At 44.7% G+C, this 18,774-nt stretch overlaps 1 protein-coding gene and 1 pseudogene across 1 annotated transcript; both read right to left on the reverse strand.

The window, feature by feature from the left end:
• Positions 1-1,155: 1,155 nt before the first annotated feature.
• On the reverse strand, positions 1,156-18,484 carry DHX58 (DExH-box helicase 58). Its single transcript, XM_033162589.1, is given in 14 exon segments — positions 1,156-1,353; positions 2,469-2,565; positions 3,985-4,175; positions 6,006-6,179; positions 6,812-6,961; positions 8,326-8,582; positions 11,838-12,029; positions 12,974-13,100; positions 13,255-13,371; positions 14,228-14,418; positions 15,685-15,886; positions 15,999-16,201; positions 17,092-17,227; positions 18,405-18,484. Coding segments are annotated over 12 exon segments (2,064 nt in total). The 5' UTR covers positions 16,167-16,201; positions 17,092-17,227; positions 18,405-18,484.
• LOC117053792 lies at positions 9,223-10,897 on the reverse strand (annotated as a pseudogene).
• Positions 18,485-18,774: the final 290 nt, after the last annotated feature.

Below are 18,774 nucleotides of genomic sequence, written 5' to 3' on the forward strand. Positions count from 1 at the left end.
ATAATGTGGAAAATGTTACAAGCAGGCAGGGCATGGGGGAAGATCGGCAAAAAACAAAACAACCAAGTGCACAACAGCCTTCAGAGTGTCATGCAGCTGAAATATATGGAATATGTCATGAATGATTCTTGTGTGGAAGCAGGGGTAAGTCTTAGTTGATAGTATCAGATGAACAAGCTGTAAAAATTGTAATTTCTCAAAGGGTATACGTCTTTGTTTTTTTTTTGCTGTACCATAAATAAAATGCAAAAAGAAAAAGCAACATTTAAGATTGTGCAAGTGGTTATCGTTAAAATGTACATGAATGTAAAATACTTGCAGATATGTGTATATATTTCTGTAACATATGTATATTTGGTCCATAAAGGTCGGAGCTGGATTACTGTAAAATTGCGCACTTTAATTCTTGTTGAAAACTTTAAAAATTTGTATCCTGTAAATTAAAGCATCATTAAATCAGTAATTATTCTCTGTGATTTCAGTGCTCTTGTGCACTTCTCTGTGTAGTCATACTAGCCTTAAAATTATTTTGTCATCACCAGTGTGGTCAGTCTTGTTGGTGACGTTGAGGAATTATACGCAGGTGATTTATAAAGCAAGGATGACACACTTAAGGAATAGATAGGGAAATAAAATGACACGTTCTAACATAGTGTAGGTTAATAATGTTTATTTTATAGACTATCTCATAGTAGAATTACAAATCTAGTGGGCTTCCAGGTTATAGATTAGCCCCTGCAAGATCCAATAAAAAAACAACAAGCAGTGGTTGATAAGAGTGACAATATACACCAGACTGCATGAGGGATGTGGAATATTTTACAGCAAAAGACACACAAACACATCCTACAGATAGACACACTTCCTTCATAGAATCCAGCCCTCCCTAAAATACATATTTTAATTGCAAGTTTGACATCACTCATATAAGGCATTTTCCTTGACCAGCCTCGTTTTAGAGAAGCAGACAGCCACTTCAGGTAGATAAGACTTGTTAGTGGCCGTGAAATTTCTCTTCCCACCCTAATCACCTGTGCTTTTTCATGAAATGTTCCTGAGAATTTCCCCAACGGAATTATGCATTAATTTTACATTATGACATTATGTCCTATGGATGCAAAACACTGGGTATATTAGAGGGCACTAGTTCATTTTTCACTTTTCCTGATTGTCTTAGCTGTCCAGCAAGGCATTGGTAGTACAGTATTCAAAATAGTCAAAGTCTTTGATGTCAAAGGTAACTTTGCTCCACTGCTTGAAGGTCCTTCGCCCATCTGGAGTTTCCACCACAAAGTGCTTGATGGCAAGCATGGGAAGTTTGACTTCCCGGTAGATCATTTCCATGCCCCATTCCTGTATGGACAAACAGCAGGTCGGTTAGGTTATTGGCAAGGCCCACCCAGGTTTCAAAACGGTGCCACCACACTTAGTTGGGGAAAGCTTTAGCTCATGCCAAAAGTAGACAAAACACAAAACCATTTTCACTGAACTGTGACCTAGGAATTTTAAGACTAATTGGTTAGGAAAAAACCCTACAGTGTTTCAAAATCAAGCCAATAATATCTATGGAGAAAGGGATGCATTTTGTTTTGTCTGATACAATACTGAAGATACTAAACAACCGCTCAGCTCCTCAGTCCAATGTAGTTAAACGCCCTGAGGCTAATTGACTTCAGCAGGCTTGACTGTATGTGACTTTTTCTACATGGGTGGCCTAGAGGTGTGGAGTTCCAAAATACAGACCAGTTGGGGAGAAGAGGGAATTCCAGCAGGTTGTCATGCAAGCTGCACCTGCAGGCGTCCTGTCCTCTTTTGCATCTTTCACCTTCAGCTGTGCCCAACTAATATTTGCAAAGGTTTAATTACTGGAGCTTGGCTGATTGGGTTCTTGGCACTTGCGTACTGATCTGCCATGCATGTTCTGCCTTCTATCCTAGCTCCAAGGACCAGTTGGAAGACTCGGCTACACAACAGGTTTCCTCACGCCCAGTTGGACAGAAGTAATGTGAAGAGCAGGAGGCAGGAGGCAGAGTGAGCACAATTCCCTTGGGGCAAGAACCCATAATTAATGGTGAAACATGTAGCCTACTGCCAGGCTTCATACACCCTCGCCCCTTGCTCCCAAGACCTCTTCTGTAGAGTAACTACTCCCTAGACTAATTACAGATTCCCATGAAAGGGAGAGATACATAGCATTTAAACCTTAGGGAGATCAAGGGATCTGCATGGCTACATGTTCAAATATGGAATCTGACATCTCTTACTGAGATGTCCAAGTTTTCAGACCTTGGAAGTTTCACAAGACTGAATCCAGTGGCTATGAGATTGGTCTTATCCTTTGTCCCAAATCTTACAAGCCTTTGGCTAGCCACCCATTATCTCTCAAATACAACTAAAAGCCACCAAAGTAGCCGAATTAAGAAAAATGCACCCTACGGTAGCAATGCCTGAGCCCTGGTTGCACTTACCTGCCCACAATTACTGCAGCTGATGGAGCTGCCTGGCTTCCAGTCCCTAAACTCACGAGAAATCTTCACATGGCCTTGTGATGCTCTGTAGTATGGACTAAATAGGGAACAACAACAAACTGGTTACTTAATTTCTCGTTTGTGAGACCAGCTGAATACACACATCTGTTGCAACCTAGATACCTGTTTCAATTGCTGAGTAGAAAGGTAATGTGTTTGAGGGTCATTTTCGGAGAGCCCCCTTTTTGTTCTGTTGAAAATACTGCACCACATGCCATAAGAATTGCATATAGAAAAGCTCTTCCATCCAGGTGCCCACCCCTATGCATAACTGCATAAACCTTTACATATCTAACAGGTTCAATAGTTTTTTTGAAAATGCATTCTTCACTTTATGGAGTTTGCTACAGGAAATGGCTTTTGACTACCTAGAAGGTGTTAAAAAAAAAGACTGTGCAACTATTATGGCCGCTACCTATTCATAGATAGGTCTATGAATAGGTAGCAGCCATAATAACAAAACCAAATTTCCATGTTTAGTAGCAGTATCCCCCTCAAAAGGCTCTAAACTATGCCCTACTTGTTTCTGGCAGCTGTTAAAAAAATATGCTGGATTGTTTACTGTGTTTAGATACCACTTTTTGTCACAAGTGACCTCAAAGAGGTTTGCATCCCCAGAGCACTTCTCATTCTCTTGACTGATCCTCAACTCAAGCATCAGCAGTATTTATAGTTTCTCATCATCATGCATAGGGCCTTCCACTAAGGTGGCCAATCTGTGGCACTCCAGATGTTCCTAGAGTCACAAGACCCAGCAAAGCAAATTGCCAGAGATGATAGAAGCTGTAGTCCAACAACACCTGGAGACAGATGGCCTTTTGGTATGATCTAGGACGTAGGTGGCACCACTGAGCCTAGGGCTTGCCGACTGAAAGGACGGCAGTTTGAATCCCCGCAACAGGGTGAACTCCTGTTGCTCGGTCCCAGCTCCTGCCAACCTAGCAGTTTGAAAGCATGCAGTGTAAGTAGATAAATAGGTACTGCTCCAGGAAGGTAAACGGTGTTGCCGTGCACTGCTCTGGTTTTGCCAGAAGCGGCTTAGTCATGCTGGCCACGACCTAGAAAAACTGTCTGTGGAAGTGGACAAACACCGGCTCCCTCGGCCTTTAAAGCGAGATGAGCACCGCAACCCCAGAGTCGTTCGCGACTGGACTTAATTGTCAGGGGTCCCTTTACCATTACTAGGCATACATTGTGCATGTGCCCAGATCATGAGAGGCCCTTCTTTTTATTCAAAAATATTGAGGAAGAGGACCAAAGTCCCTTTCCCTTCCATTCTGTGAAGAAGCATAAGTTGGTTGGGCCAGCTCTGACTTAGAAAAATGTTGGGTCAATCTCAGCCAAAGTTGACAGAGGAAGAGCCATGGTCTGGGTTCTCTCCCCTATTGCTTTCTGTTTGGATGGGGCAAGCAGAATGGAGATTCTAAAAGCTTTTGGTCCTCTCACCTTTACTCACCTGAAGTTGGGGTTGATGTTTATGTGGTGCATATTCTCTATTAGGCGCAGGTCGCTGGCATGGCAGACTGCCACATTGCAGTTGATGCAGTAGAGGAGCACGGAGTCTGGATCGTGCAGGCGGCGTTGTTGCTCGCGTTCAGCATCCCGCACCCTGCGGCCGACAACAGTGTCACGCTGAAGCTTTTCAATCTAGGAGGGACAAAGGGAGCTAGCTAATTGGGTCTGAGCCGGGAGAGCCTGCAGGTGAGAAGTAGCCAGAGAATCTGGTTCTAAAAAATTCATTCTAGAATCTCCCACCACCACCCTCCATTTCATCAGGTTTGCTAGACTGGTGAGCATTCCTCTCCCAATGCACTCCCATCAAAGCTTCTTCTGTTTTACCCACTGAAAACGTAAAATAGCTGCACAGCAAATCATTGCTTAAGTTTTAGCCTACTTTCTTTCAGTGTTATATAGCTTAATTATTCAGAGACAACATGGTCCAATGAGTACCATTTCATTATTTCACATCTTCAGCTTAACTGTTCCTGAAAGATCTGGAGAAAGTAATGGCTAGCCACTATTCCCCCTATATAAAACGGGAGCAATTTCCTCCTTTCTTAGGACTGTCACAAATGAAAATTGCAGCAGCCCTCTGTGTGCCTTAAATGAGCAATAACATCTTTTCCCCACAGCAAAGCCACGTATCCAGGATGTTGAAGGTCTTGCAGGGCTGTACCACTTCAGAATGCCCCCTAATTAAAAACGAACAACACAACTTCCTGCTCAAGGAAAGTCTAGAGCTTTGGAAGGAAGGTTCCTAACCTAACTTTCTCCCTAATGGATTAGTTTGATATCCCTATCTCCTCCAAAGAGCTTGGTTCCCTCCACCCTTTTATCCTCACAACCCTGTGAGGTAGGCTAGTAGCCCAAGGCTACCCAATGAGCATCACTGGGGAGAGAGGATTAGAAACTGGGTCCCCTTAGACCTAGTTGGACACTCAGGCGCAGGGGCCAAATGCAGCCCTCCTCTAGCCAGCCCTTGGGATTCTTCCCAGGCCACATCCTTCCCCAGGCCTGCTCCATACCTTACTTGAATGTTTTTGCAGGAACATGTCTGTGAGATGACTCTGAGTTTTCCCTTCTGTTATAAGGGTTTTGCTTAGGCTTATTGTGCCCTCAGAGCCCTTGAACCATCTAACATTCACTGAGGGGTTCTGGTGAGTCCTATATTCCCACAGGAGCAAGCCCAGATCTCTTTTGATCGATTTTTGTGATTGCAGAACCCTTCCAATTCTGTCCCTCTATTCTAGGAGTTGATTTCTAAGTAAATTACTGACTTGTCTTGTTTATCCTACTGTTTTCAACCCTCAAGGTCAGCTGTTCTCAGTCATGTGCTGAGCCTCGCTCTCCCCCCCCGCCCCCGCTACACTCCCCCACCCCATATTCTGGTGGGGGAAGGCAGAGTGTGCGGACACCTCAGGTGGCATCTCCCCACAAGTGTCCTTCAACTCTGGTAGTGTCTCTCGTTTGCCCAGACGGAGAGGGGTGTGAGTGTGAGCTAACACGCATTGACCTCTGACTTTTGTATGGCAGGAATGGAATTACTATATATAGGTAAGAGTCATGTCTGTTGCCCTGCTCTGTTTTGCCCCCAGCCTCCCCACCTCCCTCACTGGCATATGGCCCTCCGAAGGTTCCCAATTAGGGAATGTGGGCCTTGAGTTGAAAAAGCACCAAACCCCTCTAGCTACACTGGTTTCTCCAGGTATTTTTAAATGTTTATACATGAGGGAGCATTCAGACGTGCATCTCCCCCCTCCACATTCTGAAGAGATAGTCCAGGAAGAGCTCAACCATGTGATTTTCCTGCATGTATTACTTGCCTTGAAGTGCGTTATTCTCTCCCCACCTCTAAAAAAAGGCCACCCCCCAAAAAAAGGCATGGTTTTACTCCTTTACTGGTGGCTTCCTCCACTCTTGCTTCTATCAGCTCTGTGCATCCACCGGCTACCCCCTTTCCCAAAATCGTCCTTTTACCTTTAGGCGGTATTCCCGTTGAGGCTGTTGCAGCTGCAGCTGCTGCACCCACACAATCGCTCTCTCCATCAGGACCTCCAGGGCCTCATTGAGCTTCTCACGGAAGACTTCCTTGCTGTTGGCCTTGGCCAAAACACAGCAGGTGCTGTCCGGGGCACGGGCACGTCCCCTGGCCTGAAAAGGTGACAAGAAGAGTGCTTGCGTCCTTCCCTAGAAATCTAGCCCAGCTGCTCCTCTTTGGCCTGTCCCCTAGGTAGGGCTGGACGATACCTGGCTTTCAACGTCACGATATATCACCAGCTAAACATTGTGATACATCAATATACTGTGATGTCTGAAATAAGGATGGAACTATGTAGAGGCAAACAAGGTATAGCCACGTGGTCCACTCATCCATCATTTCCCATTAGAACCACATTGTCCTCTGTGGTGCTGGATAGCCATTACATTGGGGAATTGCTGGTTGGTTAAAGGACTTGGGGCATAGTCCCCCACCCCCATATAATTTCCCCCCATATCAGAATTTTTATGTATATGGACAAATGAAGAGGGTGGATGACTGGGGTCTCATTGGCACTGCACTGTGCCCAGCTGCCCTATAACAAAGGTGTTGTTTTTTTGGTGATGAGTATAAAAAAGCGATTGAAAGGAAGCAGGAGACCCAGGGCCTGGAATAAAAGAACCAGGGTTTGGGCCTCTGTAGCATGTCCTCCCAGGACATACTGAGCACTGTATGGCTCCCCATGGCAGAGGTCAAGAGTGAATTTCAACAAGTCCCCCCCCCCCAAAGAGTGGTGCTGACTGACCTGCATCATGGCAATTTCGTTCGTCATCAGTCCATAGCGAACGACGATATTACACTCAGGGATGTCCAGCCCTTCTTCAGCCACGCTGGTGGAGAAGAGCAGATTGAGGGTCCCTTTGCGGAACTGATAGATGACTTCTTTCTGCTGTTGCTGGAGGAAACAACCCAAGATAGGGTGGAAAAGATGTGGAGCTTGTTGAGGCAGTGGGCTGAAGCTTCTCTTGAGTCCTCAACCCCAGAACGCAAGCGGTTAACATAACATGAAGTTTGGTCTTCAGAGCAACTGGGACTGCCCTCTTGAAATGAGTGTTTTCAGGACAATAAGGGCACAAAAGGATGCTCCTAACATTTTCAGAGCACCTGGGTAGCTCTAAAAGCACCTTTGCATTCTGTCTGAGCATATGATCCCTTCCCAGGTCTAAATCTGGAAAAAAAGTATGGCTTTGATACAAAAACTAGCTGCGCACATTGCTGACTGGCTGGTTCATGAGCAGAAAAAGAAAACTCTTGGGCTTTCTTTTCTTTCTGCAACGGAGTTCTTTTTACAGAAAAGTTTTCCAGCATCTTTTACTTCTTTACAGCAGCAGCAGCATTCCTGCTATCTCTTAGTGAAATTCCCATTACAGGAATAAACACCATTTGGTTCTGTTTCTCAGAGTCTTTATTATTTACAAAACCTTACACTGGTCATAAAAACAAACTAACTAACTAACTAACATACATACACAATACTTTTCTCTTTTTAGCCACCCTGACTCATTCACATACTCATTTACACTTACCCAGACTTAGTGGATCACATGCCCTGCTAAGGACACCTGTTGCTGGGGAAAATTTCCATTGCCTAGCAACTTGTTCAAGGCCATTTATAAGTTTCTTCTAGAATATTCCAACAGATGTTGTCAAGAAATCTGCTTCCCTGGCACCTGCCCCAATATCCCTGGACCAATTTTGGAATTAAAACTTTGTGTCTATGTGAAGCATGGAGAAAAGCACAAATCTAATAGACTATCTACTGTTCTGATTCAATAATCTGTACACCTGCCAATTCAGCTTCAAAGCTAGGAGGGAGCCAGGCACACCCTGCAGCTGATGGTGACCTGTGTGCCCCGTTTTTTATGTTATACAGGATCTGTCCTCAGAGGAAACCTTGGTGGCTTCAAGACAGCTGTGGAGCGTGCCAAAGACGGCTTCTTTTGCATTTAGTACCCTATTTTTCTTCTTAGTTTTAATGGGCTCCATTGCCCCCTCTCTTGAAGTCAGTTCACACAAATGTATTCAGTCCTTGGCAGCTGCAACCTCAGTTGAGTGAATCAACCATCGCAAGCAAAACTCTTGTCACCTGGTGTTACCTCTAACACAATGGCTTTCAATGGAGGCAGCTGACATGTTCCTCTGGGATATATAAACTCAAGAGAAATCAAGTAGTATGTATACAACTATGAATCTACCCTAAGGTCCCCTTAGGGTCTCCAACATCCCTCACTTGATCTGTGGGAGAACTGTTAATTTTACCTGGGTCATGTGTTTTGTCTGACTGCTGAAGCCAGCCCCGGTCAACACAGCAGCCTTGATCCCAAGTTCACGTAAGTCCTGGTTCTCCTGTACCCATTGGTGAAGGCAATGAGCGCACTGACGTGTCCGGGTGAACACAATGCCCCGTGAGCTCCCCAGTTCTTGGAATTGATTCTGGAGGACCTTCTGCAGCTCATCAAGTTTGGGATTCTCAAAGTCCTTGTCTTGAGCAATGGCCAAGAGATGTGCTTTGTACCCTGCAAGGCAAGCGCACAGCACACAGATCTTGAGTCTGATGATTAGGAAGAGTATTGTTTTATCTTACAGATTAAAAACAGTTAACATAACCAATCAACAATATAACAATAAGTTATATTAATTTATTCCCATTTCTTGTCAAATTTGGAATCCCAAGCTTTACCAAAAAAAATCCCAAAAACATTTTTAGGGCAGACTGAAAACAACTCTATGCATCCAGCTAGAGGAAGCAATTCACGGCAGGTTCAGGCTGAGCAGTGTCTTCCTCTGTTTGCCAAAGCACACACAATTTTAGAATGTGTTTTTTTAAATAAAATAAAAAAAATACAAGGAAAAGTATTTGTGTACCAGTAATGGCTTTCTCAGAGTCTGTGATTTTGGGTGAGGGAGATGAGGGGAGAAGAGTGGAACTGGTTGCAAAACAAGTCACAGCGGAGAATGGTTTACCTCTCAAGGCCTTCCAGCATTTGAGAACACACAGGGTGTGGGGTGGGTGTTTGTGGGTGTGTTAAAAGGTGCCCCTCTTTATTCTAAAAATGGTAACATTTCATTTGTGAACTCCTCCATATGAAAGAGAAAACTATTCCAATGCAGAGAGATCATGGCTCCAATGCCTCTCACAAGACTGTCCCAGTCTTCTGCCCCCTTTCACCGCCCCTGAATCCCACCAGCGCAAAGACAGGAGAATGGCTCTTTTGCTTTCTCCAAAGGGTATGAATGCCAATCCACGTGGTTCTAGGATGTAGCCACCCCCAGCTACTAACCAAATGTAAGAGGGCTCAGAGCTTCCCAACAGGAGGGTGGACGCCAAAGGACAGTTTGTATCTGGCCTAGCCTCTGCCCTCCACATTCCTTGAGGAAGAAGTGCATCTTGTCATAGATGTTCTTGCACTCAGGATTGAGGCGCTTCAGGATCTGGGCCAGCACATTGGCCGTCTACTCACTGCTCAGCCCTGTTTTCTTGGTCTGCAATTTCTTCAGCAAAAATCCTTTGTGGTCATGGGCCCACAGGTCAAGGAGCAGCACATGGCATGGTGTTGACTTTCCCGACTGTGACTGGGGGGTAGATTTCCCAGAGATGGTGGAGGCCTGGGGCCCATTGTCCAACTTCAGCCTCTTTGCTGCAGTGAGCTCACTGGACCACGCCTGCCACTTTCCTTGCTGCACTTTGTTAGCTGTGGCCTGCAAGGTGGATGACATGCCAGCAGCCAAGGGCATCCCCTTGTGAGCTGCTAGCCAAGCCCTTGCATTCTTTCTTGGGAGGAGTTTTCTTTTTCGTCATGAAGAGTGTGGAAAATGCTTCACTGTCAATGTCGCTGTCCTCAGACGTCTCAGACTCACCACTGGTGTCTTTTTCTTTTTATCCTGGGGCCTTCTTCTCTTCCTCTTTCTCCTCCTCCACAGGCTTCTCTTCCTCTCTCTCTTCACTACTCTCGCTTGCTTTGTCTACACCTTTTGGGATGTCTTCCTCTTTGGTCACCTTGGGCTTGCCCACTGCTTCTTCCACAGAGCTGCTGGATCTGCCAGACATCTAGTCAACCTCTTGCCCTTCAAAGTGCCCATGATCACTGTCTTCAAAGGCTTCATCATCGGATCCCTTTTTCTTTTTCTTCTTTGTCAGAGGGACTTTCTTCTTGGGCTTGGTGTGTTTCTCATCATCCACATCGCTGAACTAGCTTCATCTGAGCTCATCTCCAGCTCATCTTCCAGGTCATGGATTTTTTTATGTAGCTCCTCTTTTTTTGGTCTTTCTTCTCCTTCTGCTCCTCACCTTGGTCGTTCACCCGCTGCTGCTGCATGATGCTAAAGTGGTTCAGAACCTTGTTCCGCCTCTCCCACTCCTCCTCAGCTTCCTCTGCAGTCAATGTGCGGTGCTTGGCAATGGGTGTGAAGTTATGCCAGTTGTTGACTGGGAAGGCTTCAAAGGCGCCACCTGGACACTGAGTGAAGATGTAGTAGTAGGTGTTTTCTATCACCCCACCCTTTTTCACACCTTTGAACTTGCTCCCAGTCTTGCCATTGATTTTCAGGATCCAGGGCTGGTTTTCAAGCTTGAACTCCTTTAGGACAATGCCATATTTTTTGCACCGTGCCTCCTCACGCAGGTTGCGGGTGAACTTGCTGCCAGCTCCCAACTCCGGCATCTCTTCTTCCTGGTAGATCTTTTTACTGCTGAGATCTCGCTCCATCTTTGCTTGGTGCCAAGTGGCGAAGTTCACTTTGTCAGCAGCATTGAATGCCATGATGTTATATTTTAGGGGGGAAATGGACCACATATCCAGTGTGGCTGACTGCTGATCCCCAAAGAAGTCATTCCTGGATGTGCTGCATCCAGCCGAGCCCGTAGCTGTCAACTTTCCCTTTTTTGCGGGAAATTCCCTTATTCCAGCGCCGTTTCCTATTGCAAAAAAAGGGGAAAGTTGACAGCTATGGCCGTTTCCCAATGCAAAAAAAAAAAAAAAAAAAGAGGAAGGTTGACAGCTCTGATCGAGCCTCTCCAAAAGAATGTGTCTGCTGGGCAGCACCTCCTCCTCCTTTTTCTGAAGTTTCATCTTTCCCCTTTCATGTAGTTTTGTTTCTTCCTCTTTCTTCAAGAGTCTCTCTTCAAGCAGTAGTTTTAAGTGCTGACCTCGCTGATCACATGGAACTGGGAACTTGTTTCTGGCCTCTATTTATATGGACTCTTCTCTTGGCCAGCTCACCCACCTCATTTCAGAGAAGGAATGGACCAATCAGTCAATTTTGGTTTCTCTCCATTTCTCATTTTTCCAGTCTTTGATTCAGTTCTCTTCAGTTTCTGCAGCAATCTGCATTTTCTTTTAACAAGGTCTCATTCATAAACATTTTAGTGCAAATTTCTCCTAATAAACACATTTTGTATGCAGTTTTGACTAATATACACATTTTTGCAAAAAAACAAAAACAAAACCCTAATATAATGCATTATTGTACATCATTTTTGCTAATATATGCATTTTGGTGCACACTTTCCTCAGTATATGCATATCTGTACACACTGGTTGGAGAACTGCATTGCAAAATTCAGAGAAGTGTGAATTTTGAAGGACATCTTTGCTTTAGCTTGTGTATTGGCTTGAGAAGTTCAAATTAGGTAGTTCACATTAAAATGCAAGCAGAACAAAATGGTGACGTTTCTGTTCAATTATTGTTCTGGATAGCGCAAATCAGGTAGGCTCACCTTTAAATGCAAACTGAATCAAATTTATCAGTGTGCCTCCTCTGCCAACACTTACTGTCAAAGAGCCGGACCAAGTACTGCTCAGCAGGGTTCTGCAACATCTTAGTAGCATTTTCCTGCAGGTAAAACTCATCCAGAATTTTGTAGGCATCGATCATGCGCACAGTGTCGTTGACCATCAGGGCATCGTTGTATTTACGTAGGTGCAAGGCACACACTCGGGTCTTTTGGCAAAAGCGTTTTGCTCCTGACAATGTGAAAGAGACAAATAAGATAATGGTTATGATTAATCACCAACCAACTTTCCCTGAGTGGCTTACAACATAATTATCAACGAAAGCAATATGCAATGATAATTAAAACAACAACAACAAAAGATGGCAAAAACCCTATTTGCAAAAAAAGCAGCCATGAAATAGTTTACACCCCCGTTAAAAAGCCTGGGTGAATAAAAAGGCTTTCAGCTGTCAATGGAAAAACTATAAATAACTCACCAGGTAAACCTTACTGTGAGAGGGGGGGGGTGGGATTCCTGCATTGCAGGTTGGATTAGATGACCCTTGGGCTTTCTTCCACCTCTACAGTTCTATGGTTCTATCATTCTATGGTAAGATCATTTGTAACGGACCCTATACTCAATCCCTGAAATTTTCCATAAAAATATCTTAGGATGCAGGTCTTGAAAATAAAATAAAAATACCGGTAATTTATTTATTTATACCCCGCCCATCTCTCTGGGTTTTCTCCAGCCACTCTGGGCAGCTCCCAACCAAATGTTAAAAACACAATACAGCATTAAACATTAAAAACTTCCCTTAAAAGGGCTGCCTTCAGGTGTCTTTTAAAAGTAAGGTAGTTGCTTATTTCCTTGAGATGTGATGCGAGGGGATTCCACAGGGCAGGTGCCACTACTGAGACGGCCCTCTGCCTGGTTCCCTGTAACTTCACTTCTCGCAGTGTGGGAACCACCAGAAGGCCCTCGGCGCTGGACCTCAGTGTCCGGGCTGAACTTTGGGGGTGAAGACACTCCTTCAGATATACAGGACTGAGGCCATTTAGGACCTTAAAGGTCAGCTCAGAAACATACTGGGAGCCATTTCCAGGAAGGAAGCCACTCAACCTGCCCGTGGACATGTTTCCTGTCCCTCCCACCATATTCTTGTACTACAAAGCCGCCTATTGAGCACTCACCTTCCTTCTCAAGTGCCACAATTTGCTGCTCGAAGATCTGGGTACCAAAATCCATAGTCAAGTCAGACTCATTCAGGTAACTATATATCTGTGCCATTATCTCCACCAGTTGTTCTGCAAAGGGGTCCTGAAGATGACAGATGAGGGGAGCGTTCATATTCAAGCAAGGAAAACAAAATCCTATGGGCATGTTTTACTTTGCTCAGAGCTCCGGAGTCACCTTCTCATCATGGTGCCTCTGGTGGCTCTTCAGTTGCCCTGTAGTTCCAAGAGCACCTTACCTCAGGCCTTTGTTGGGACAGGTTGTACTGCTTCTTGGGTTGTGGGCCATAAGTATCAACGTAGAACTTGTGTTTATCAGAAGACATGATTCTCTCAGTGTCCAGATTGGCACAGATCTGGAAAGGGATATGGAGATATATATATTGTTACATTTATATCCCACTTTTCTTCCAAGCAGTTCTTCTTCCATGGCTTTCCCCCTCCCCATTTAATCCTGGCAGCTACTCTGTGAGGTAGATTAGGCTGAGATGAGAGACTGTGACTGGCCCAAGGTCACCCAGTGAGCTTCATGGCTGAGTGGCAGTTTGAACCTTTGTCTCCCGGGTCCTAGCCCAACACCCTAGCTACTAGGCTATACTGGCTCAAAGAACAAATTGTAGGGAGTGGTTATGTCAATCATGTGAGCGTTTGAGACATCGGCTAAATCCACGATCAGACCTATAGCCCTTAAAACACCAGTAGGAGTTGACTGCAAGTGATAACAGTGGAAGAAAACGGGTGAGGAACCCAAGTATGCCTTTGTCACTTGCAGATATGTCAAGTATCTGCAAAAGGTTTTCTCCTTAATATGCTGTGGCTGTGTGTGTTTGTGGAGCATTCCCTCACTTGCAGTTGAAACAGTACTATATGTTACCACTTCATCTGGAGCATTGCAAGATACCTTATACCAGGTGAGATTATTTGTCAATCTTCCCAAGTAGTATTGCCTTCTCTGACTGGCAGCAAGTTTTAAGGGTCCGAGGCAGAGAGGTCTTTCCCATCACCTGCTGTACAAGACTCTTGCAGCTGCAGATGCCAGGGATTTAATACTCTAACATGAGCTATGCTCCTTCTGTGTATTTCGTGTTTGTGTGAAACGGGCCTGCAGCTGTAGACCAAAGCAGTGTCTGAACAGAAATAAGGTTAAAAAGTGGGGAAGCAACAATGACAATGCTTCCAATATTTGGGCCAAATGTCTTCCATCGGACTCACCTGCAGAATGTGTTCCCGGGCTCCCTCCAGGGAGCTGGCACCACCTGTACCTAGCGAGGCTGTAAGCCCCAGGATCTGTGGTAAATTCTTTTCACCCTTCAGCTTTCGTTCGAGGTAGCCCTCCATTATCTTGTTGTAGGTGGTTCCTTTGTGGGTGTGATGGCACTCGTCAATCACCAACAAGGTGAAATCTGCACAGATGATGATGACGACATTTATATCTCACCTTTCCTCTAACAGTTCTCTCCCCACTCCTCATTTTATTCTCACAGAAGCAGCGACTGGCCCCAAGTCACCCAGTTCGCACTGAGCAGGGACTTGAACCCTAGTTTCCCAGGCCCCAGTCTAACTCTCTAACCACTACACCACATAGGCACTCTTAGATGATGAGAGGCAGTGACCAACTCCTGGATTATTTATGGTGCAGTTTTTGTTGGTAAAAAACAAACAAACAAACAACAAAACACACCCAAGTAGAGAAAGAATTCCTGGATGGCAAGACCCAAGTTTGGGGCAAGTTCTCTTTGGTGATAGAATCCCAGCAGAGATTTAAAGTCACAAAATATACAGCAAAGTATGGAAATATAGGCTGTTAGATCTTTAATATCTCATTAAAAAGTTCATTTCTAAATTGTGTCTCTTCCTCCAGCATAGAAACCCCCCCCCCCACAAGTGACAAGTTAAAAAGGGTTTATTTATGAACACTTCAGAGGTCAGATTCATGTTCTTCAGAAAAGTTGCGCAAGCAGTAAAACTTATCTTAGTTACAAAGTGGTGAAAGTTCCTGGCATAGGAACTCGAGAATGGCTGATGACCAGTTCAAACATCTTCACAAGCTGAGCTTCTCAGGCAGATGGAGACGATAGGCTTGATTACCTATTTCCTCCCCAGGTAAAGCAAGTGTCATAGCTAAGCCTAGCAGGACAGCATACTCCATGGTATTAACCCCTTCACACATTAATTAGACTTAAGCATGTTGGTTATATGAGGCTGGTTGCCCCACAATTATGACCCAGCAGTGGAGGAGCAGCGTTGCCTTCCTGTCCTGCTTGTGGGCTTTCCAGAAGCAACTGGCTGGCCACTGTGGGGAAAAGGATGCTGGACTAGATAGGGCTTTGATCTGATCCAGCCGGTCTCTTATGTTCATCCCACAAGATTAAGTTATAGCCATCAACTGGGATCACATTAAAATAGGATTAGACAAATTCATGTAGGACAAGGCTATCAATGGCTACTAAACATGATGGCTATGTTCTACCTCTACTGTCAGAATCAGTATGCTTCTGAATACCAAGTGCAGGATGGGAGGGAGCTCTTGTCCTCAGGACCTGCTTCCAGGCTTCCCACAGGCATCTGGCGGGCCATTGAGAGAACAAGATGCTGGACTAGGTGGGCCACTGGTTTGGTCCAGCAAGCTCTTCTTATGCTATAACACCTCTTTCCCACCAGATGCTCACCTGTCAGGTCCACGTGCATCTCCTCCTCTTGGCTGATGAGGGCATTTTGAAGGATCTGTGCTGTGCAGATTATTAAGTCACTCATCTTCACCACTTCTGAGAAGAACAGCTTCTGGTTGCTGTCGCCACTAATGGCTGTAATCTTGAAGCGATTCTGCAAGACGCTAAACTCATTCTTCAGGTGTTGGTCCACTAGAGGCACCTGCCAGGGCAAGAATACAGCAGTGAAACATTTTCTGGGAAATGAGACTGAAATCTTGTCTTTTGGTAAGGGACTGTCTGTTTCCCAACCACCCACATAACCTGGTCCTTACCGTGTTGACTAACACAGCCACCTTGCTCTTCTCTAGGCTCTCCAAGTGCCTCTTACACACATACACAGCTGCCCGAGTCTTTCCGGCACCCGTTGGCAGCCAAATTATGATATTTTTGCCCTCCAAGGCAGGATCAATGACTTCCCACTGGTAATCCCGAAGTTCCATGTGGCCACAGTTTTGAGGGCTGGTCTATGGAAAAACTTGGAAGACCAAGAGTCAAGTCAATTCAGCATAGCTCTCAGACACAAGATACTCCTTCCAAAAATTGCTGACAAGACTTTTCTGGCTGGTAAACTCTATGGTTATCAGGAGGACTCCACATTGTCAAGTTCACACAGCAAAGAGATTCAAACACAATCTCTGTTTACCCCTCCCTGCTTCATCGTTGGCTGTTTAGACATCATACATTTAAAGCACACCCTCCACTGCAAAGAACCCTGGGAACTGTAGTTCACCCCATACAGTGCTACAATTCCAGCACCCTTAACAAACTACAGTTCCTAGTATATATATATATATTTTTGGAGGGGGGAGGGGTGCTTTAGATTTACAGTAGGTATGCAGATAATGTAAAGCTTGGAAACATTGAAGAGTCATGTTGGAAAAGATGGGCAGAAAGAAAAGGGGAAGAAAGCCCTGTTGTTCTTGAACCGGGTAGTTGAATCCAGCCCAGGGCATCTAGGGAGGATGTAGCAGCCAGGAGATTGAAGTAGGTCTGGAGACACAACTGGAGCTCACCCCCAAGATGTGGGCACCTCTAAGCACACAGAGCAGATGCCAAATAAAATTTTTATTTGGGTCTTCAGTGGTTTCCCTAAAAGCTGAACTTCCAGGTTCCCATTTACCATAGAAGGTATTTTAATACTGAATGTCATGTTTATATATATATACATTTGTAATGCTGTGAAGCTGCCTGACTTTTCTATACAACATCATCATGTTTAGTGGGAGACAAAACTTGTGCTCTCAAAGAACTGAGCTAAACAGATCGTTGTAAATCTGCTTCTCCCAACACAGAATGCACTTGGGTCTCCCCAAAGCAAGACGCTTTTACCCCCCTTTATTTCCCCCTCATCATCACACACCTTACCTGTCCCTGTTTAGTTCTTCTAGCCAAGAATGCCACTGCCGTTGCCACTGTTCTGCTCCTTCTTCAACCCAGCTTGGTGAAGATCCCCCATTCCACCAGTGTTTTCTTTAGTTTCCTTCTTGCCAGAAAACGAAACCTAAAAGCATTTTGCAGACAGTCTCTTTCGGAGCCCCAACCAAGGGGGATCTTGACGGCCACAAAGCAGGCCTTTTCAGACTGCATATCATCGAGCCACCCTGTTTGTAGGGTTTCCTTAATTCCTTAACACACACAAACACACACACTTTTTTACACACAACCAAACACTGTTTCAAAAGTTGGTTCCTTATACATATATGCAACACTTGGTTGATATCTGAAACGACTATCTTACCAGCCCCCCCCCCAATCTAGTGTTCCAGAAAGTTTATCGATAGAGATGGGTGAATGTACAATTTAAATTTCAGTTTCTTATTTTTCCAGTACATGTATTCAGTTAAGTTCTCTACAACTCCAATTAGTATGTGAATGTTCTTTTTTTCCAAGTCCTCATGAATATTCAATAAATTCAATTCATCAGTATTTTAGTGCAAATTTATCCCAAAATACACTTGTTTGTCTCCAGTCTTCCTTAATATAAAGCATTTGTGTATTATTATTTCATCATTATTAATAATGTTACAATATTATAATACTATAATGATGTAATAATAAAAATATTTTTACTAATGTGTGCATTTCTGTATATGCCCTTTTTACACTTCAGTTGGCTAGAGAACTGCACTGCCAAATTTTGTATAAATTTTGAAGGGTGACTGCATTTTGCTTTGAAAATTATTTTGGAAAGTAGTACTGTATTAGGTAGGTTCAACTTTCTGTGCAAATTTAATCAAAATTTTCCCTCCCTCTGGGGCTATGACACCAATCTGCATATGTTTTGCAGGTGCTAATTTATATGTAAAGATGCAAGTTTAGATAAATTTTCAGAAGGGGAAAAAACAAACACTAGTTTTTGCTGTCAGGACATACAAGATTTTGTGTGTCCACTGCATGTGGATTGCCCATTCTGTCCCACCCACAACCGATGGGCAAGAACGAATGCTTATGTACATATTAAAACTTTAAAAAGGCTAATGTGTCTCAGCCCCCCCTCTCCTCCCACACTTATTCACATGCACATCCATCCAGTCTTTCTCTCTTCCTCTACTTCCACTCACACAATCTCACTCTATCCACCCAACACTCACTCAGTCTCAATGACATAGCATGAGATTCTTCGTCACAACAACCCTACAAACCACAATCGGGATCTGCTTCCCCTGCGATTGCCTCACCTGGCCTCATTTTAAACAGCTACGTTCAAAATGTTGCATTTCTCCAAAGATATCTCTGGGCTGCTTCCTCTTCCACGATGGGGGCGGGGAGGGCGGGGAAAATGAACTGGGGAGGCGTGGGGAGGGCATATATTTTTTTCCCCCATGCACTTTTCTTCCACCCCCGCAATTGAGAAATACAGTATGCTCTCTAGCGGACCAGCCAGCTGCTTGGGCAGCGTCCTCTGAGACGCTAGGCTCGGCAAGTTCTGCTTGAGGGAGACACGTGCACCTCGGGAAAAGGGGCATCTCTTCGCGTTCTGCGGCAGAACGCGCCCCTCCCTGTTCCTTTAAGCGCCCCCTAGAGGGCGCTGCGGGCGTCCCGAGCACT

This window comes from Lacerta agilis, chromosome 10 (assembly GCF_009819535.1).
Source record: "Lacerta agilis isolate rLacAgi1 chromosome 10, rLacAgi1.pri, whole genome shotgun sequence".
Taxonomy (NCBI): Eukaryota; Metazoa; Chordata; class Lepidosauria; order Squamata; family Lacertidae; genus Lacerta; species Lacerta agilis.